This window comes from Salvelinus namaycush, chromosome 34 (genome assembly GCF_016432855.1).
Source record: "Salvelinus namaycush isolate Seneca chromosome 34, SaNama_1.0, whole genome shotgun sequence".
Lineage (NCBI taxonomy): Eukaryota > Metazoa > Chordata > Actinopteri > Salmoniformes > Salmonidae > Salvelinus > Salvelinus namaycush.
In genome coordinates, this window is record NC_052340.1 from 12,822,494 (window position 1) to 12,845,145 (window position 22,652).

General features: G+C 44.7%; 1 protein-coding gene across 3 annotated transcripts in view; it reads right to left on the minus strand.

The window, feature by feature from the left end:
* Positions 1-22,652, minus strand: part of LOC120028698 (huntingtin-interacting protein 1-like) — a 40,409-nt gene that overhangs the window by 12,583 nt on the left and 5,174 nt on the right. The window contains exons 1-17 of one of the 3 annotated variants that reach the window (XM_038973926.1): positions 21,011-21,421; positions 12,321-12,384; positions 11,665-11,807; positions 10,483-10,539; positions 6,520-6,600; positions 5,976-6,052; positions 5,580-5,641; positions 4,479-4,619; positions 4,126-4,183; positions 3,888-3,963; positions 3,490-3,624; positions 2,991-3,091; positions 2,641-2,713; positions 2,300-2,483; positions 2,035-2,123; positions 1,495-1,611; positions 1,055-1,156 (exon numbers count right to left, since the gene is read on the minus strand). In XM_038973926.1, the coding sequence (XP_038829854.1) occupies positions 1,055-1,156; positions 1,495-1,611; positions 2,035-2,123; positions 2,300-2,483; positions 2,641-2,713; positions 2,991-3,091; positions 3,490-3,624; positions 3,888-3,963; positions 4,126-4,183; positions 4,479-4,619; positions 5,580-5,641; positions 5,976-6,052; positions 6,520-6,600; positions 10,483-10,539; positions 11,665-11,807; positions 12,321-12,384; positions 21,011-21,028 (1,578 nt within the window). In that variant the 5' untranslated portion in view covers positions 21,029-21,421. Of the gene's footprint in view, positions 1-1,054; positions 1,157-1,494; positions 1,612-2,034; positions 2,124-2,299; positions 2,484-2,640; positions 2,714-2,990; positions 3,092-3,489; positions 3,625-3,887; positions 3,964-4,125; positions 4,184-4,478; positions 4,620-5,579; positions 5,642-5,975; positions 6,053-6,519; positions 6,601-10,482; positions 10,540-11,664; positions 11,808-12,320; positions 12,385-21,010; positions 21,422-22,652 lie in introns of those variants that run through there. The other 2 variants (XM_038973925.1, XM_038973927.1) reach the window with 2 other exon arrangements.

The window sequence follows — 22,652 nt, forward strand, 5'->3', positions numbered from 1 at the left end:
GCTGCTGCTACTCTCTGTTTATCATATATGCATAGTCACTTTAACTATACATTCATGTACATACTACCTCAATTAGCCCGACTAACCGGTGCCCCCGCACATTGGCTACCCGGACTATCTGCATTGTGTCCCACCACCCGCCCCCTCTTTTACGCTATTGCTGCTCTCTGTTTATCATATATGCAGTCACTTTAACCATACCTACATGTACATACTACCTCAATCAGCCTGACTAACCGGTGCCTGTATATAGCCTCGCTACTGTTATAGCCTCGCTACTGTATATAGTCTTTTACTGTTGTTTTTATTTCTTTACTTTGTTCACCCAATGCCTATTTTTTACTTAAAAATTGCACTGTTGGTTAGGGCCTGTAAGTAAGCATTTCACTATAAGGTCTACACCTGTTGTATTCGGCGCACGTGACAAATTAACTTTGATTTGAGTGGGGGGGAAGAGAAGAAACAGTATGATACACATACAGTATTTTAGGATCGTACCTATCCCTGTGTTTACCTGCTGAAATTAACACCAAGGCTCACACACTATACACTCCTAATACCACCTTTTTAATGATGACTACGCCCTAAGTGCTATGAGATATGGATATGACAACTGCCATTCTTCTACTCTCCCTCACCTGTTTGTGGGCACCCTCCTGAGCATGCGAACAGGAATGTGAATGAGAAAGGGGAAGAAAGAGTTTGTAAGTGAAATGTGTGACAGAGTATGTGTCTGAGGACAGGAGGGAGTGGTTGTGTGAGGGAGAATGAGAAAAGAAGGGGGTAGGGCGAGAGAGAAGTGAGTGTGTCGATTCAGAAATAGGGTTGACAGGAGTGAAGAGTGGTAGGCCTACACACTGTCGGGATCACGCTCCACACAACCCCCTCTCCACACACACACACACAGATGGGCAGAAGAGTAACATGGAGTTGGGGAATGTAAAGATAGAAGACAGAGTAAAGACGATGTGAAGGTGTCAGGGTGAGGTCAAGTGGAGTAGAGTGGAGAGGACTGTACTGTTGGGTGAGTGTTTTTGGCTAGAGAGTTGGCCACCTGTTGGGACGAGGCCATGGTGCTTTTCAGGGTGTCTAGCTCCGCCCTGCTGGAGATCAGCTCCCTCTGCAGCTCCTGCAGCTGCTCCACCTGTTCCTGCTCCTGAAGGGGGACAGAGGCGGGAGAGATGGAGAAAGGAGGGGGAGAGGGAACAGAGAGCGATGTGGGGGGAGAGAGATGTCATCTGCTAGGTCTCCATCCCTACATGTACAGCAAGGCATCTCAGTTACACAACGAGATAGAGAGAGAAGGTTTAAATATAGTGTAGTATAAAGAAGTTAAGTATATTACATTTGAAGTCATCTGTGTCCATGAAAGCGAGTGAGAGAGGGGGAAAAGAGAGCGAGAGAGGGGGAAAGAGAGAGAGAGAAACGGTTGAGAGAGAGAGAAAACAAAGAGGGTGATACAGTATTTCAGGACAGTGTGTGCCTTGCCCTCACCCGTCTCTCCGCGGCCTCCTGGGCAGCCTTGACCTTCTCCTGCATCTCTCTCCTCACGCTGTCCACCTCGTCCTGAGCCGCCCGCGCCACCGTCATCTGACGAGTCACCTCCGCATTCTAAAGCCACAAACAGAAAAACACAAGACGTTTTAGGGGAGGGAAGAGCTTTTAGAATTACAAACAAGAAATCTGGAGGAAACGTGTGAGCATTGCTGCTAGAAGTGTATTCTCCATAGAAATGTTGTAGTACAGAATGGATAGGGGGTCCCTGTTCACACCCTACTCCTGGCCCCTCTCCCTTGGCCCAAACACCTCTGATGTTTGCAGATTGCTAAGTTGGAAGCAATATGGTGAAATCTCCACCACTACACTGTTCATACTTATCCAGACCCTTCAGATCTGCAAACAAGGGTTCGGGCCAAGGGTTCGGGCCAAGGGAGAGGGAGCAAAAGGGCACTGGCTGAGAGGGGTAGGAGTCAGCCTGCACCATGAGTCTGAGGGTTGAGGTTCTTCGATCGTAAAGGGTCTGGATGGGCCTACCTTCCTCAGCAGATCAGCGTGACTCTGCACCAGCTCTGTGTACTTCTCCTTCAGCTTGACGTAGCGCTGCTCGTTGGCCACCGCTTTCCCTGAGACACACGGACAGACAGCGCTGTTACTGTCACAACAGTCAGAGGGCTGAACACATGTAAACTAACAAAACACATGTCAAGTGGTATAGATTGGTACTGGAGTGTCGGATGGTAGTGGGTAACTGCTAGAAGGTGGAGTTGTGCAGATGTGCCCGGGTTGTTTCTGGACTCACTCTCGATCTCGGTGAGGCTTCGCTGCTCTTTCTCCGTGTCCTCTTTGACCCGGCGCAGGTCGTCAAGCTCCGCCCTCAGGAACTCGCTCTCTCCCAACGCCTGCATCCTCAGGTGGCTCTGCTCTGCTAGCTCCGCCTCCAGCTCATTGACCCGCCCGCGCAGCGCCTGGCACAGACGCCCACTCTGAGAGAAAGAGGCAGAGCGAGAGATGGAAAGAGAGAGGGACAGAATGTTATGGTTCAACAGTGTGTAAACACACTGCCTCAGAAGTTCAGGCATTATGGAGAACTGGCTCTGTAGTGGCTCAAGTGCCTCATTAAACCTCCTCCCCCCTCCTCACCTCCAATCTGAAAGACTCCAGTTCCTCCCTGAGGGCCTGGATCTCCCGTGTCAGCTGCTCGATCAGGCGGTCCCTAATGGAAACAGGACAGGACAAGGTCGTGTTCATTAGGCAAAGAAACGGTAGAAAACGGGCCAAAACAGAAAAAGGACTAACTGGACGTGGCCAATGATAAAAGCGTATTTTCTGTTACAAAACGTTTTGGTACGGTGTGCCCAGGCCATACCTCAGCTGCAGGGCTTTCAGTTTGTCACACAGTTCAGACCAATCTATACAGACAAAGGATATCCTACAAATGTCAAATTCGGTCATCCAGAGTGCAGCCAGTTTGGTTCTGTTGTCTTTCTTACTTGTCATCCTTGCGCATCCCGTTCTGATTGTTGAAATTGAAGGGGTCCGTGGCGGCGGACGTGCCAAAGAGGTCGTCGAACCTGGGCTCTACCACAGCAACCTAGTCGGAACCAACACAGCAAGACAGACAGTCAGCCAGCCAGCCAGTCGTTCTATAGGCTTTAGGTTTCATTAGGTTAAGTTGACAGACACAGATATTGTACAACTAAGACTGAGCACAGAAGTGGCACCGTTTGTAACATGCCATATTCTGTAAAAAAAAAAATATATATATATATATATATATATATATATATATATATATATATATATATATATATATATATATATATATATATATATATATATATATATATATATATATATATATTACATGCCACAGGAATGGGATAAGTTTGAGTCACCGAGCGCACAAAATTCATCTTTCACACACAATATGGCATGTTACAAACGGCGCCCTATAAGAAAGCAGTAATGGGACATGTTCCGATGCGCTACCGGCTGGACGGGGACGTCGGTATCCACCAGGTCCACCATGTGTTCCGTCTCGGGGGAGGACGACTCAGCCGGGATGACTACCACCGGACTGATGTGCTCCGACAACGCCGACGCCCGCAGGAAGTTAGGTGGGTTCTGACAGCGGAGAGAGAGAGAGGGAGAGAGACACACACACACACAATTAATCAAATTGTATTTATATAGCACTTAACCCAAGTAGCTGAACAGCAACCTGGGCCCAAATTCCTCAAGAGGAAGCAAGGGCAACAGAGAAAATGGGAGCCGACGTGCATGTGCATGGGTGTGAGCGTATGTGAATGATACAGTATTTACTTGATAATACACAGCAGAGATCCTGTCTAATCTACAGGCTAGTTCAGGAGGACTCCAGGCCTTACCTCGGGTAACTGTGGGATCTGAATGAGCCTCTTGAAGTACTGCAGGTTACTGGAGCGGTAGAACAGACTCTTCAGCCTAGCAGAGACAACACACACACTGATGAAACACTCCGCCTTCATCATCACACCTTCAGCACTGCAGGCGATAGAGCACTATGCGCCCTGGTCAAAACTAGTGCACCATATAGGGAATAGGGTGCTATTTGGGACGCTATCCATGACTTGTGCGTGAAATCACTTCTTGAACTGCTCCTGGAAGCGGTCTCGGTGGCCCTGGAGTGTGTCAGCAGGAAGGCCTGGAACAGACAAACAAACAGATCAGAGTTTTGGAATGTGTGTGTGTGTGTGTGTGTGTGTGAAACTACTGAAAATGTGTGTGTACTACAGTGCGTGTGTACTAAGGTTTTAGCCATTTCCTAACCCCATGATATGACCAGGAAAAGTATGTGAATGATGTGCCCTTGGAATAGCCACAGGTTTTCTGGGACGGTCACAGGAAAAACTGTTGGCCCTAGATTAGTAGTCAAGTATGAGGTATTCAGGCTGTCACTCTGCTATTTGTCCAGCGGGGGGCGTGTGTGTTGGACTCACAGGAGTGCAGCTTGAAGAGCAGCTTGACGGTGTAGTCGTACAGGTGGCTGCTGTCCAGGATGACCTGGATCAGGGGAGCCAGGCGACACTGGCCCGCCGCTGTCACCGACACAGACCGTGACATGTCCAGGGAGCTGAACACTGCAAGGGAGGACACACAAACATATCTGTAATCATCTCGCTCTATTACTCTCTCACACACATACACACACTAGTGACTGTCACACACACAAAAAAGGCACACACTGTTTGTGCACGCAGGTGGTTAGGAACCGCTGTTCTAGACTGAATCAACCAATGAATATGTACTCCAACAGTATCTCTTTCTTCCTCTTCCTCACTGCACTCCCTCCCTCCCGTTCTGATGCCAGTCCCTACAGACCCAGTCGTTCCCTCCACACAGAGGTGTGGTTTCCTGTGCAGCCAAACCCAGACACACACGCCTCTCAGCTCCTGGGTGACGTGATGCTTTAGCCCGCAAAACATCTCTCCTGATGGGAGGCAAAGTGTGTGTGTGTGTATGATGGATGAGAGGAGGAGGAGGAGACAGGGTAGAAATTAGTCCTACTGAGTGTTGGAGGAAATGGAGGAAGAAGGGCACTCATGTTGAGATAGATGGAAGATGTGTGTTTTACTTTGTGAAGAGCTTATAGTGGCCGAGAGACAGGAGAGTACTGTATAGCTCTGTTTTAATGTTCATACTAGTTTACTACTTTCAATTAAGCAATTTATTGGGCACACATTCTAAGTGGTATGCTAGTGTGGATATTGGGACGTAACCTATGAATCCAAAACCAGGGTTATGTTCATTAGACACCAAATGGAAGAGAATGGACAAGAACAGAAAGGGACTACCTGGACTTGTCCAATAAGAAACACTCATGTTTGTTTTCTGTTGCAAAACTTTTTCCGTTGACTGCGCGGATGAACATGACCCTGACATATAAAAGCTAGAACCAGATGGTTGTGTGTGAACACTGAGGGCCATGTTATGTCACAACATCTTTAGATAAGCGTGGTTGCAGAGGAGAGATGGAGAGAGAGAGAGAGAGAGAGAGAGAGAGAGAGAAAGAGAGAGAGAGAGAGACAGGAATAGCTTACCACCAAGGAATAGGTTGAGCTCACACTCCAGGTAGTCGAACATCTCTACTGTCAACTGGAAGCTGTAGTGAGAGGACACACACAAACGCACAGAGGGGTTGGATTGGAGTGTTCACAGCATGTACAAAGTGGAGGAGTAGCCTACACATCAAACATACAGAGGCTGTAAGACCTATGTAGCAATGAACCAGAGTTGGTTTGTCTACATATAACAAGAGTCATATGCTATAGAGTATCTAATAGAAGGCAATAACCAATACATTCTGCATTTTCTTGTCATTTTCAACACTTGTAATCATAATTAAAAGGGAACATTGGGGATATATTAGAATATGTATCATTATAGATCCAGCCCTCTGTGGTTTGGTGAAAACAACAAAGGCAAGCGACACTCACAAGTTGTTGACGTCGTTCTCTCCCGCCTCGTCAAGCTGCCTGTTTGACATCTGAAGGTTGCCGGGAAAACGGGGATTCTGGGAGGAGAGAGAAGAACGAGTCATATCAGAACGGGCTGAATCTCAATTGTATTTTCTTGCTCCCACGTCTCATCTCTCCTTGCGTCCTTCTCAAAACGTATCGGAGGAGAAGATTTGAGGGGAGAACCTCAGATCTTCTGCTCCAATGTGCTTTGAGAAGGAGACGAGGAGAGAGGACGTGAGGATTCAAGGAAATACAATTGAGATTTAACCTCTTTTTTTTCACTTCAGTAGGCATCTCCATCTCCAGGAACAATGACTAAAACCCCCAGAGCAACACCAAGTCTGCTGCCTGCAGTATTTCACTGAGCTTAGCTATCTATTAACTACTGATTCGTTTTAGAAAAGTGTTTCTGTGTGAGGAATATCCTTAGAGAAGTGTATATGCGAGAGACCGAGAGAGAGACAGACAGACAAGGGAGACTGGTCTGCCTGTCGTTCATACAGGCTGGGGCACTACTCACTTTGACGTGGAACTCCATCTTGGTGATAAGCAGTTTGAGGTAGATGCTGCACAACTTCCCATATCCTTCACTCAGGTGACCCTGAGGGCAGAGGGGAAAAGGGGAACAGATGGAGTCAGAGGCCTGAGAGAGCGACCAGATCAAAGTGAGATAGACATGGTCTTCTCCATGGCCTTGGGAGAGTTCCAAAGAAGTCGCTAGTTGCTGACATTGCAGAAGGTATTTTATCATTAAATAAAATGTATCTGCTTCTGCAATGTCTTGCACTGTATGAGTGCAGGCCTGTGTGTGTGTGTGTGTGTGTGTGTGTGTGTGTGTGTGTGTGTGTGTGTGTTAGTGGTACGCAGGTCAGCTTGTTGTTCACTTGCACCCGCTCGCGATTGCTAACCCATCCGCAACCGCCCGACTATATGTGATAACGTGAAAATTTGAGGCCCACACCTGACCCTAACCCCCTAATAAAGCAAATGCGCTGTAGGCTAGTCAGAGACGGCAAAAACGATTTGACAGGGGGTGCAGGATTTGTTTTGCCTGATTTATACATATTTCTGCTTGTAATTGTTATAATCTATAATTAGATACATTAAGCTTCTCTTCTGTCATTAAATGTTGGCCTAGAAGACTAAATAAACTCTTGCTCACCAGAATAATGTAATAAGTCGATAGAATGAATGTTTGAATCTAGTTGACATCGGTAAAGTTCTCTTTGTCATCTCTGCTCCTTTCATGGAGCAAAGACGTTTAGAGACCGGGGAGAAAATGCAATAATTATTATTTTTTTAAACGGGAAAGATTTTCTGTACATCAGTTTGACCGGTTGTAAGGAAATAGAAAGCTGTGAAAACAACCCAACATGTTTCTGAAAAGTTTTCAGTTCGGCTTGGATGCATATTTGTGTGGTTGAAATACTAAATCAGCTTTTATGACGCTGATCAGAATCACCTTTATTTGCCAAGTACATTTACACATACTCAGAATTGTACTTGGTAATATGGTTCTGCTAGTGAAAGACAACATTTAGAGACAGAATACAGACAACAGATTTTAAACACATTATATACAACTTTATTTAAAGATATATACCGTCTGTAGAGGGGCTAAATGCACATTCACATTCTCTCAAGATGCTAAAAGATCTAAATCTTGTTCCCCAGTCAAAATGTTGCCTACAATTGGTGTATCATTTTACTGTAAGTAATGCTTAGTAATACATTTCTGCGGGAGTTCATATTAAGGCTGCGAGATGTTATAGACCTACAGTCAGTGTCCAGATTTCAGTTACTATTGAACCCATCTGAACCATAGGTTACAGTTCCCTTGACATGCCATAGGCCTATGGCGTGCGTACAGTCAGGCCCTAAAGTTAGGCTCATGCACTAATGCCAGATAGCCTAAAATAATGAAATAAACATTTGATGTAGCCTATAGAATGATACATATGGATTTTTTAAGGTATTGTTTTCTCTTTATTCAACCACACAATATTTCATGACCCTAAACCCACCCGCCCGCAGATATAACCACGGTGACTGTGGGTTATGAGTCAACCCCATGCATCACTAGTGTGCATGTGTGTGTGTCAAAATGAATAGCCAGCTATAAAGTAAATTGCTTCTTCTCACTTCCCTTTCTTTGGGCCCTCAGTGTGTTGTCACAACAGGAAGGAAGCAGTACTGACTGGTCATCAAGGTCACTCTCCCAGAGTCCTAGTATATTTTGTACCATCAGTAAATACCAAGAGAGACCCAACTAAGTGTACTTCCAGGAAAAGGTTACTTGTCAGCATTAGCCCCTACTGCTCCCCCGTCCATCTGCTCACTGAATGCATGGGCAGTAAACGGTTTGGCTTTTCCACTGTACTGCTGCAACCCAGAGGCAACTCTTTTGTTGAAATGTGGTTATTTAATGTAAACGTTTTACGTATGTCAAATGAACAGTCCTAAATCAATCCTTTAACTGGATGGAAACATTTGTTTCAGTCCACAGTCAGCCCTCCAAAAGAGTGTAAAGACGTTGTCTATACACAGTAGCACCATTAGGATACCATAACAACAGTGTGTTTGTTGTTGAGTCTGACTCAGGTTTAGCAGGACCACATTGCTGTGTGACTGTCACCTATTAGAATGTTTGTCACTCAGATGGCGATGGCAACACTAACTGACAGCAGACCGGCATGGACGCACCACACTGATATTGCGTTGAGGGGAAATAATGAGGGTGATCATGATTTTACCCCCCAGTCAATGTACAGTAAATGACATGCGTGTTCTAAAAATCACACCATATTCCCTATATTAGGATTGTCCCCAACTAATAAAAAACATATTGGTAGACCGAAAGTTTGTTAATCGTGTATTTTTCCATATATAGACACACCCTATGTGTTTTTTTATAAAATCAACTACACTGAACTAAAGTATAAACGCAACATGTAAAGTGTTGGTCCCATGTTCCATGAGCTGAAATAAAAGATCAAATGTGCAGTTGTCACACAACACAATGCCAAAGATGTCTCAAGTTGAAGTAGCGCGCAATTGGCATGCTGACTGCAGGAATGTCCCCCAGAGCTGTTGCCAGATAATTGAATGTTAATTTCTCTACCATAAGCCGCCTCCAACATCGTTTTAGAGAATTTGGCAGTACGTCCAACCGACCTCACAACCACAGACCACGTGTAATCACGCCAGCCCAGGACCTCCACATCAGGCTTCTTCACCTGTGGGATCACCAGCCTCCCGGACAGCTGATGAAACTGAGGAGTATTTCTGTCTGTAATAAAGCCCTTTTGTGGGGAAAAACTCATTCTGATTGGCTGGGCCTATGAACTCCCAGGCCCACCCATGGCTGCGCCCCTGCCCAGTCATGTGAAATCCATCAATTAGGGCCTAATGACTGATTTTCTTATATGAAATGAAACATGTTGCATTGATATTTTTGTTCAGTACATATGCATTGAGCTTGTCTGATGCTTTAAGCGCACTGTTTGATGAAATGAGACACAAATGACTCAAAAAGGGAGCCAGAGATCAAGATAACCAGAAGAAAGAAACCTTAACTTGATGCAACCATCCTCCTCCCGCTCCTGCTGGCTTCGCATATTCTGACGTTATTATCCTGAATTGGTCATTAATAGGCTACACGAGGAGGCAACAACCTGTTTCATGTGGAATGCCAATTTATCTTACCATTTCTACCAATCTGTGTGCCAGTTATGGTTTTCATATGCACATGTGTGGAAGAGTTTAATTTAATTTATAATAACGTCTTCGTATATCAAAATCATTGTCAAGTGGTTAATCAAAATTCTATCTAAATGAAAATGATACAAACCTAAAAAAGTAACTTCTATTGCAATTGCCACCTATGTAAAAATAGCCTACATAAAGCCAACAAATAAAAACATTGCAGCCTGCAGGTCGAAAATATCCTGTTGAAAATAAATATCCTATGAATCACATTGGCTATGCATGGCCTGCCTGCAACGAACTTGAAACATTAAATCAACTATTAACTTGGGTCTAGGGCTGTTGCGGTGACCGTATTACTGACACACATGAAGGCAGTCAAATTCCACGTGTCCGTTTAGTCAAGGCTTCTCCAAGCTCTGATGCTGCCGATGGTCATAAGTAGCCTACCAAACTTGCTAACTGCCTGATAGCTAATGCTCGACTAAATAAAAACGTTGGTCGACCAACAGCCTATCGACCAAACAATCGACCAGTCGACTAACTGGGGTCAGCCCTACCCTATATAGTGCACTACTTCTGACCAGAGCCCACATAGGCCTCTTGTCAAACTTAGTGCAGCATAGGATGCAATTTCCAACGCAGCCAATGTGTCCATGCCAGCCTGCCGGTTAAGAGTGGTAGACATGATGACTGGGGCTCAGAGTTTTTCCTGGTCTGGTTGGGAAGGGCCTTAAGACCGTAATGCCAACCATCAGTGCTGTGTTCTGATCCTTACCCACATTCTACTCATGTCACTCAGGTCAGCCTTGTTCCTCATCGAGTCCTTTATCACCTGAACACACAGAGACAGAAAGAAAATTTAGACAAGGCTGAAACCACAAGCCAAACGTTCAGAATCTTACTGATACAACAGAGAGAGCACTACACGTGAAGTTGTACTGTATGCATTGTGTGGGTGTGTTCTAGAAGGCAAGTGTGTTGGGCAATTACCTGGGTGCTCAGAAGTGAATGAATGTGTATGGGGGTGCTGATCATTTGCATGGTGCATGATGCTAGTTCTTGGAGGTAGTAGCTACTGTGACTAAACTGGTGGTTGTCATCTCACTGTACAGTAGGATACATTAATAGAAGTAGAGGCTATGTAGCCTGGTATCCAGATCTGTTTGCGTTTGGCATGACAACACAATACGACTTGGCAAGGCAGCACATACAGATCTTGGACCAGACTAATGGCTATTCTGAATTAAGTGCAAATCTTAAATTACATTCCCTATGGGCCGGTTTCTTGGACACAGATTACGCCTAGTCCTGGATTTAAAAGCATGGTCAATGGAGAATCTCCATTTAAAAATCGGTTTTAGTCCAGGACTAAACTTAATCTGTTTCCTGGAAACCACCCCTATATTTAGTTGACCTAAACCTTAATTTACCAGGAAAATTAACTGAAAACACATTCTCATTTACAGCAATGACCTTGGAAAGAGATGCAGGGGAGAGGACAGGAGAGGGGTTGAAATTAGCCAATTGGAAACTGGGGATGAGGAGGGCCAGATTAGGAATTAAGACAGGGCGACCAGGGTTAACACCCCTAGTCTTGGGATAAGTGTTGTGGGATCTTAGTGATCACAGAGCGTCAGAGTCTCCCATTCTAGCCCTACCCTGCTTGGCTTCAAACCAAATCCAGCAGAGTAATAAACAGGGAATATTGTATCATTCGAGACTTCTTGAGCACAAGTCTATGGAGAGATGGGCATGTCCCTGGCGTGCAGTATGTTCAGGGTTGTGTTCATTAGGGACCAAAAAAAAACATAGTGAAACAGGAAGGAACTAACTAGTCTTGTCCAATAATAAACGCTCATTTCTGTTTTCTGCTGCAAAATATTTTCTATTGCACGCCTTACAGATCGCGACACAGGTGTGTGTCCCATCAGGGCTGTGGTGGTGGGTTCAGACTTACGTTGGGATGGCCGTCTCGCAGCAGCTTGTGGAAGACGTGGCAAAACTTCCAGCAGAGCACCGCATTGCTGGAGAGCGGTAGCCGGTTGACCGCCGCCCAGAAAGTGTGGGCGCCCTTCTCATGGTGGGTCCCCAAGATACAGGGTGAGACAGACCAGTCAAGGAGAAACACAAGGGAGATGGCAGAGAGAGCACACACATACTCTGACGAACGCTGCTGGGGGGGGGGGGGGGGGGGGGGGGGGTTAACATAGAGAGGTGTTTTGCTTGCCTATTCAACTTCCATTGTTCTCTCAAGAGGGGCTGAAAATCTCCCACACATCTCACAAAGACCGTACAGAGCAGTCTGTCTCTTGGTTTCACACACACACACACACACACACACACACACAGGTCCCGGCAGACATCAGGGTCACGTTCCATTATTGTTTTGTTTTGCACGAACACAACCCTGAGTCATGAAGGAACAAGAGCTTGCACAAACACATGGGAGTCAACATAAACACAGCTCTCCTTTCTCTATAGTCAGAGAAAAACAGATTCTAACACACACACACACACACGCTACCACTATGCACACTGCGCAACTAACATCGACACTGCACACACAGTGCCACACACACACAGGTGACACACCCGGCTCCACAAAGAGGATATTCCTGGCATGCTTCTCTTTGACGGCGACCTCCTGCGTGTTGATGGCCTTGTTGATGCTCACAGCCTGTGCAGAGGAAGAGGAGAGGAAGAGAGAGGAAAGAGAAAAGCATTGCACTGATTGGTGTTCTCACACTCATCACTCGAGGAAGACACACGCCACACACTCAGAATTCTCTCTTTTTATATGAATTATCAGATGCCAAAGTGAATTACAATTAGTTACACATACAGTAGGCTACAGGTCTATGTGGACCATGATGTGTCAATCAAAGCCTAACCCTGATGTTTCCAACACCATACTCTAACTGAACCATTGGAACACACACACACACACGGCGATTATAAAAATATATGAATATATCAGTAACAAAGAGAATATTTGTAGCCTACTTATACTGAATATTCAAGAACGCAATCCTCAGTAAACTGGCACAGTGTGGGCTTCACTTGGGGTGGTGGTAGCCTACCTCCAGTAGAGAGGTTTAAACAAACAGGGCTGAGCAAATGCCAAGGACAAACACACACACACATCACAACCCCATCAGCCATATGTCAGGTAAACATCTGATTCCTCTCTCACACACACACGCATAAAGCCTAGTGCTTTCATACAATGGGCCCCAATAAAATACCACCAGCCACACAGAAGAAGAATTATTTCACTTCAGGGTTGTCATTTTTCAATTTAGGAGACATTCTTTTAACTTATGTGTAAAGAGCCACATTATTTTTCCCTTTTAGTGATAGGCCTATTAGGAGTATCCCTTTCAGGCCTATTTGGAGTATCCCTTTCAGGCCTATTTGGAGTATCCCTTTCAGGCCTATTTGATCTCGGCCTCCATCTGAGAGGAAAAGCAGCCCCTCTATGCACCTCCAACTCTTCTCTGAGCCTTTAAAATCAGGGATTGGCAACTTTGATGGGGGTCACAAAAAAATCTGAACTTATCATAAGGGGCCGCAGTGGCTCGCGGGTCTACGTAACCACATCCATACCCACACATGCAGTCAGAGCCGGCCCTAGTCTTTTGGGGGCCCTAAGCTACATTTTGTTACGGGGCCCCCTACCTTGAAAAAAACATTTGCGGCCCCCCACAGAGGAGAGAAAGTTTTTGAGTTAATTTCCTGCAATTCTACACATGTTGCCAAGGGGCAAAAAGAAAATGTGGCAGTTTTAAAGCAAGTTTGATGCAATTCTATACATTTTGCCATGGGGCGGTCAGAATTTTTTGCAATTGTTATGCTTGTTTCCTGCAATTCTACACATTTTTGCTCTGACTTATGTCATGTTAATATGATATCTGAGTGAGAGCGACTTACAAAATCAAAACGGGGGCCGCCCCCGGTCCATAATTCGACCATGATTACTACAAGTTTAGATAACTGGCCAGACTAACTTAGCAATCAAACATGGGCTGACATGGGCTAATTGAGTGACTATCATTGACTGACATAACAAGAGAAAAACTGCTGATGCACATCCACATTTTGAAATTGCACCTGGTGTATTCTACTATTCTAACTCTCAACAGTTGAGACCCCGACTGAATTCCTAAAACTTATTTTTTCTCCGTTTTTAGAAATTGATCTGTGGGCCTACAAAAGGGGGGTGGGGCCATCAGTTGCCCATCTCTGCTTTAAATGAATACCTGTGTCACATCTAGCATGTTGTCCGATAAAGAACAGTGATATTGAAGTCTGAAGTGGAGTGGCTGGAGGGACATGAAAGGACATGAATAATCTCACTTCCCCCAGATGTCCTGAGTCCTCTCTGGGAAGGGAAGCAGAGGGTGATAAATCATCACAGGTCCACTTCACTGGTGGTTCACTGGGAGCGCAGGCAGTGCGTTGGTCTCACACAAAGGAATAACTTGCTGACCATGGCATTCAGAGGAATAACCTAGGAGTAGTGCACTATACAGTCATGCTTGATTGGTGATTATTTAGACACCTTGTTCATTCGGACATGTAGATTGTTTCTATAATGATCAAATCAACAAAACTTTATACACACACTAGGGACGCAAGAGTCATGATAAGAGTAGACAAAATAGCCTGTTTCTGCCTTTTTCTCTCAGCCTCATTACAAATGGCATATTCACAGCTCAAGGTGACAAAGACAGGCTTTGTATTGACAAGATCGATTCACAGGGTGACTGTCTAATTAAGTCACAGCTGTGCCTTCTGAAGAGGAGAAGGAGGACAAGGATAAAGAGAGGAATGCAGAGCTGGCCAACATCTCTCAACACACACTGCTCCCTGGTTCAAATTCCACTCCATCCATGTCTCTGTGCTTAGCTTGTAGCCCTGCAGAGGATGAACCACAAAACATGCTCAGCTCTACTAGCCATGCCTTCGATCATTAAACATACATGCAGGGTTGATATGGACACTGGTGCTACAGGTGGAACACCTGTTGCTACATAATCAAGCACAAGCCAAGAGATTTGTGTGTATGCCATCATGTCAACACTGCACACAGAGCCATATATCTGACCAAAGTATCCTGTGGCTTCCTCTGTGTTTACTGACAACGACAGGCAAGCGAATGTGTGACCTTTTCAAGTGTCACCATTGTTTGTCTGAGAATCTACTGCGGGTTGGATGAGACGTATTGAAAACAGCTCAGCCGGAGTCTGGACAACGGATAATAGCTCATATCTGGATTTAACTTGCAAATACAGTTCAACACATTCAGCATCTTCTTTACTGAACAAAAAAAAAAACGCAACAATTTCAAAGATTTTACTGAGTTACAGTTCATAAGGAAATCGGTCAATTGAAATAAAATAATTAGGCCCTAATGTATGGATTTCACATGAATGGGAATACAGACATGCATTTGTTGGTCACAGATATATTTTAAAAAGCTAGGGGTGTGGATAAAAAAAATTAGCTGTCAGTATCTGGTGTGACCACCATTTGCATCAGAGCGACATCTCCTTTGCATAAAGTTGATTAGGCAGTTGATTGTGGCCTGTGAAATGTTGTCCCATTCCTCTTAGAATGGCTGTGCGAAGTTGCTGGATATTGGCGGGAACAGGAACACACTGTCATACACGTTGAGTATGCAGGCCATGGAAGAAATTATATATTTTCAGCATCCAGGGATTGTGTACAGATCCTTGCAACATGGGGCCGTGCATTATGCTGAAACATGGGGTGATGGCGGCAGATGAATGGCGTGACAACGGGCCTCAGGATCTCGTCACGTTATCTCCATGCATTCAAATTGCCATCGATAAAATGCAATTGATGTTAGTAGCCTATGCCTGCCCATACCATAACCCCAAGGCCATCACTGTTCACAACGTTGACATCAACAAACTGCTCGCCCACACAACGCCATACAGGGTCTGCGGTTGTGAGGCCAGTTGGACAAACTGTCAAATTCTCTAAAACGACATTGGAGGCAGCTTATGGTAGAGACATGAACATTCATTTATCTGGCAACAGCTCTGGTGGACATGCCTGCAGTCAGCATGCCAAATGGGTTGTGTGACAAAACTGCACATTTTAGAGTGACCTTTTATTGTCCCTAGCACAAGGTGCACCTGTGTAATGATCATGCTGTTTAATCAGCTTCTTGATATGCCACACCTGTCAGGTGGATGGATTATCTTGGCAAAGGAGAAATGCTCACTAACCGGGATGTAAACAAATTTGTGCCCAAACATTTTGTGAAATACAAAATGGCACATTTCTGGGATATATTATTTCAGCTCATGAAACATGGGACCAAAACTTTCCATGTTGCGTTTATATTTTTGTTCAGTGTAAAAATAGCACTACCATTACATTTCAGTCAAAACATTTCAGTCAAAACCCCACACCATTTCTTCCCGTAAAAAAAAAACGTTCAAAAATCCAAGGAACGATGGAAGGCTCCCAGCACTTGTGCAAGCAGTTCCCACACAGGAACGACCCAATTAGTCCACAGAGCGACTTTGTCGTCTGTCTGAAAGAGAGTGCCAGCTGCCCAGGACTCCTGGCAAGCCAATGGGACTAGAAGCTGGAGCGGCTCGCTGGCATAGACAGGCCTATTAACTCGTCTCGTCGCAGCATGGGCAGCCGATGAAGTGAGATGATGACTGCTAGAAAATTGAATTAGGAGGTGAGAAACAGACTGTGGTGGTGGGTGTGTTGCGGTTGGGGAGATTAGACAGAGGATGAGACTTGCCTCACAGACAGACTAGTCTGGACTGGGCCCACCTATGTAATGCACAGAGAACTCTAGAGGCCTCTCCTATTGCCATTGATATGCTAGTCCTCGCCTGGCTGTGTGGCAGTGACACTGTCAAGAAACAAACCCTAATGGCCTGCACACTTGTTGAGCTTAAAGGATAAATGCAAGCAATATGGTGAAAACTCCAACCAGCCTATCAGAAGACAAGGTGAAGGAATTACCATACTGCTTAAACCTATCAGATCTACAAGAGTGCCCAGGCTTTAGGCCCATACTGAATCCCAATCCACCCCTGTCTTGTCTAGTACTGAGCAGGACATAGCCGGTGCCTTAAAAGCCGCCCAGTCAGTGCCTGTTTAATAATGCAGCGATCTCTCATTGATGAGTCATTTTCCCAAAGAAAGCATTTGAATAATGGTTTTGACTGCAGACATATCGGTACTAGGACACTAGATGATTATGACGACAACGCAGTATATTTTTTATCACTACTCTAGGAAACCGGTTGAAGAGCAGAATAAAGTTGATGGTTGAAAAACATCTGCATTTAGAGATAGCACCCTCTACTCCTGTGCAACAAAAAGTTGGATCGATTGAATCAATCAATTAATGCAATCAATCCAATCAAAATAATAGTCTAAATTAAAGGAGCCTGGGTTCTCACGAGTTTGGCGAGCTTCTATCCTTACATGACCTACATGTCTGACAGGGAAGAAGAGTGCTTTTTGGTTAGTGGTCTTGATAGATAGCGTTTTAGATGATCTGCTGTTCACGCAGTGCTGAAACCACACCAGAACACAAGCAGGGGCCAAGCAGCACAAACTATTCCCACAGTGCTTTTATCAGGCACCGTGGACTGGAGATGCACGGCAGGCTGCTGCGGTGGTACTGCTAAGACTTGCCCACCACCTCAAGAGGAATGGGTAAACAGGGAAGGATGGGGGGAGGGAATGAAAACAGGAAATATGGATGGCTGCCTGTGAATGCGTCGCCACTGTACACAGAGGTGCTGTGGTGGGGAGAGGGTCAGTGGGTCTGGGGAGGTGGTAGAGAGCAGGGGGAGAGGGGTGCTCAGTCAGGCTTGCTGTCTTGGCACACCCTGTCCAGCCCATTTCCTGCCTGTCGAAAAATGCACCCAGCCCCTCCACTATTCCTCCACCTCCTCCTCAGGCCTAGTACCCGGTGCCAACCCAAACAGACCTCACAGCTCCCCTTTTATAATGTTTCCTTTGCCAGCATCTTCCAGGTGGCCCCAATGGTCAACTGGACATAGGTAGGGGGGTAAAAGTTTTAAACTTTTAAACTAAGGTCACGCACGCACGCACACACACAATTTGTAGCTGTTTGAGACCAATAGTGCTCTCCTGCTGACAAGGATTGCTTTAGATGGACATTTTGAAATAACTAAAAACACCTACTAGCCACTTCCTGAAAAGTTACTCACTTCACATTACGTCACAGTAGACAGACTGTGTGAAAACAACAGTCATCATACTATGCACTTAAAAACACACCTTTTTAGGAAGCAAATGTGAAAACTGAAAACCAAGTATATTACTAACGTCCCTCAAAGCAACAAGTTATAAAAGCCACAGAGCGTAAAAGTGAGAGGGTTAAGGTTATATTATTTCTTCAGGTTGGAACTCCACCCCTTTTAAAAGGTCAGCACACTGAAAATGGCCCTCTGTGTTACTTGTTTCGGTAAAGGAGCATTTTACAAATGTGCTCACATTTCTGACGTCGATTTCCACTCCCATGGAACACTCACTCTACACCTCTAAGAGCCTGGCACGGTAGGGAAAGGAAACATAAAAGACAATCCCTCCAGCATGGCCACTCTTCCTGTCTATGTGAACAGAGCCAACATGGATTAGACCAGGGTTGTCTTCATTAGGGCACACCGTAGCAAAATGTTTTGCAACAGAAATTGAGTGTTCTCATTGGACAAGTTTAGATAGTCCCTCCCCATTTAAGTAAAGAGTTTTTCCTGGTCAGGTCATGTGCTCAGAATAAATACTCAGGACCAAAGTATGACAAAATACTGTGAATATACTGTCCAGAATCAAACTGGTAGGCCTAAATATTTTGTACACTGAATAGGTATATACTACTGTATTGTCGCCCTACTTCTCATTGACTCTTGTCTTTTAAGACTCCATTATCAAATCAAATGTATTTATATAGCCCTTCTTAGATCAGCTGATATCTTAAAGTGGTGTACAGAAACCCAGCCTAAAACCCCAAACAATTCAGGTGTAGAAGCACGGTGGCTAGGAAAAACTCCCTAGAAAGGCCAAAACCTAGGAAGAAACCTAGAGAGGAACCAGGCTATGAGGGGTGGCCAGTCCTCTTCTGGCTGTGCCGGGTGGAGATTATAACAGAACATGGCCAAGATGTTCAAATGTTCATAGATGACCAGCATGGTCAAATAATAATAATCACAGTAGTTGTCGAGGGTGCAACAGGTCAGCACCTCAGGAGTAAATGTCAGTTGGCTTTTCATAGCCGATCATTGAGAGTATCTCTACCACTCCTGCTGTCTCTAGAGTTGAAAACAGCAGGTCTGGGGCAGGTAGCACGTCCAGTGAACAGGTCAGGGTTCCATAGCCGCAGGCAGAACAGTTGAAACTGGAGCAGCAACACGGCCAGGTGGATTATCAGTTCAAAACCGCCAGCATTGAGCTAGTCAAAGTCTATAACCTCACCGACAGCAGGCTTTTGTTCATGTGGGGCTTGGGCTGGAAGACGGCAGGTGGTTGAAGAGACATACTGGCCGGAGTGTGGACCCTGGCTAGTATTATAAAACCTAAACCCCATGGTCCATTTACGAGCCTCCTTTGACAAGACAGCTTTCTGCAACCTCCTGTGAGGGAGGCCTCCTATCTGCTTTGTGTAACTAGTGGAGCTAACTTCCTGAAGAAGTGCTGATGTCATAAAAGTACTGTAAAAGGGCAAGCACATCAGCCGCTGAATTAGTTTGTGGTTTCTCTATGGACATTTGCACTAATTTACCTTGATAAAGACACTATGACACTGTAGAAATGTTTTCTTACAAGACTAGGTTTTAGTTCATCTTAACAACAGTAGTGGGCCCTCTGAGAACAATTCGATATCTGCTTTTGATTCTTGCATCTGCCAAGACTGTTGATGTTTTCATATCGTTGTCTCTCAGTGCATGACATAAATAACCAAAGCAGAGGAGTCTGAGCTAAGAGGACACTGGCAGGCAGGTGGCAGGCAGGCCTTTATCTTCCTCTGGCCGAGAGAGAGGAACTTGTCTCAGAGAGCAGCCTTGAGGCTTCGTCTGTTTGATCCAGAGCGGTGAACATCGCTCCAATAACATATTTATAGCGTGACTTTGATCAACCTGTGTTGCTTCCAAGAACAACGGAGGAGCGTATTCCATCACAACCAGTGTTTGCCTCAAACAAACTGTTGTGTGTGCTCAACGGTTACCTCCACATCAATGAGATTTCAGGAGGAGCACAAAGCTTGGTATTGACCCCCTTCCCCCACCCCTCTATACAGAGCTAGAGTAGCCTACTACACCATGTTGGCACTGAAAGGGCAGTTTTGGTGCTTTGGCCCTGCTAGTGCACCTGCTCTGGAACTCTCACACCAAGTCCAGCCAGTGTTGAACTGACCCTGAGGGGATTTCTCAAGTGGGGATTCCCCTATTCACAGATTACTAAATCAATGCTCTCCATCTGCTGTTGTAGGCCATTCATGATCAATCATTCAAAACAGCATGCATAGCCTCTATCACTATCAGCCATGGTATTTGCAATGACACTCATGATGTAACAAAAATGTGATGGTTGTCTATCAATAAGAGGGATTATTAGTCCGAACTAATCATGTATGGTTTGTAACGATATATCTTATGTCCCTGGTGGTTAGTAAAATATTTGAAATGTATTGTGCAATCCAACCTATTTCGTAGATATGCTGCTGTCTCTAGTAGCCTTATAGAAAGTATTTAACTGACCCATGACACGCATTGCAAAGTAGCTGGGCTACCATAAGTCTGACTGACATCGCTTTCCTCCAAGAAAACAACACTACAGTCAGATAGCTCGTTGATATTCTAGTCACCGTGAAAAACGTGCGCGTGCTTACGTTATCTAATGACCATAGAAAACGGGCCAATGTGAGAAAATAAGGGGGAAACATCCGATCAGTCGGGGGAAATTCATTAGCAAACTATAGCCCAATACACTAGTTATAGCCTACACTAAAACATGCATCAGACTGGAGTCTGGACTATCCTATAACAATCCATAGCATACACGGCCAACTTAAAAAACACCACTCGATACAGTTGCATGATCAGCAAATTATTTAGAGCGACCATGAACATATATCCCGACTGCAGTATCCTAACTTGTAATTTCCTAAATAAACAATCCCGGTAACAAATTAGTACACTCTCACCCCGAACACAAATATTTGTTGCGCCTTTTTAACAATGTTCACTGGAAAAATAAATCGATATCTGGAAACCTACCATTTTACTAAGATCCATAGTCCCAGAAAAATGCAGGGTGGCTGTGAGCTCAAAGACGAATCCGGTCGATGGCAATACTTCGACAGAATAGTCTACAACTGGGAAATTAGAAATCTGGAATCGCTTATGAGGTAGACGGTAGAGGGTGGTGGAGTGGACCCGTTAACTCAACATGTGTCCCGTTTTGATATCAAATGCTCTCCAATTCCTTTCCTTCCGTGTCCCTTCTCCCGGTCCTACGTGCTCAGTTAACAGTGGGGGCTCCCAGCCACAGCATCCGACTGTCGAGAAGCGGAACAGAACTGTCTAGAAAACGACAACCTACCCCTAGAGTAGGCTACACACGGGAACATCTCCCTCTCGTGTATTTAAAAAAATATATGTTTCATAGCATTGTAGATTGCAATATTTATATTTATATTTCTAAACAGGACGGCAGGTGGTTCTAAACATCGAGAATTGAATATCTGTCCGGGGATTTTGTGTAAACAACAGCGTGCACTCTCTGTGAAACAATAGGTGCAGACTGGGGATGGCACAAACCCCCGCCCAAACTAACTTCGTACCTCACCATGTAACAAATTATACTATCCTGAAAAAATATCAAATACATGATGAGACGGTGAGACACCAGACCAGCGCGGCTCGGGCACACTGCAAATCATCATGATGGTAAACAATGTAACTTTCCACAACCAGTGTAACAAATAATCTGTGATTTGGGTACTACTTACATGTGGTCATAACATTACTCTCTGATGTAGGCCTTTGGTTTATCGGCCATATTGAAATAGGATGTGCTATACGAAAAGGGTAGCCTACAGTAGCATAATTGAAGTTAAATCACTGTCAATATCAAAGTTATACGGTGACACTGCAAAAAGGAGCCGTTTTCAGTCTTCAACTATGCTGAGGCAATGTGGTTATAAACTTTAGCTTACATCAGACTAATTTTAGGTAAATAGTGCCCTCCTCTGGTTACTCTCAGACAGAGGTTTATATCATAATCGTGAAATTATTGCACTGTCTGGAATCTTCACAAAAAAATTAAACAGCTCAGATAATTTCAGATAGCTAAAAAAACTACTTTGACAATGCACAAACAAGTCAATATTAGACTATGCATATCATTCTTTAGTAATAACCTCAGCAATTTGGTACTGAACACATGAAATTAAGTATTCTTTCTGAATTCATTGTGCGTCATGCATGAAAAGCACATTAACAATTAAAGTTACAATTATTATTATTACTAGGGCCAAGTGAGGAGCATAGTCCACGGTAATCAATATGTGACCCATTCTCCTGCTGGCAGACTGGCCGCTACACACAAACAGACTGTCTTCAGACAAAGCCTGCTCTTCACCACAGTCTCTTCACTTCCTGGTACGGTGTGGGCCAATGGTGTGGGTGGACCCATCGAGCACGGCTCTATGGAGAGGCTGCAATTCTCACATACACTACTCTAGGCCTTTATGAGTGTCATGTTTATATTGTAGTCAGTTGTAGAATATTGATTGTAGAATATTGATTGTTTGAACAACTGAGTTTCTCTTTTCGTCTGGGTCCCCGTACATTAATTCCGCCTTAGTGATGGTGGTGCCGAGCACACACAATCACACCACACACGCCAAGTTAAGGG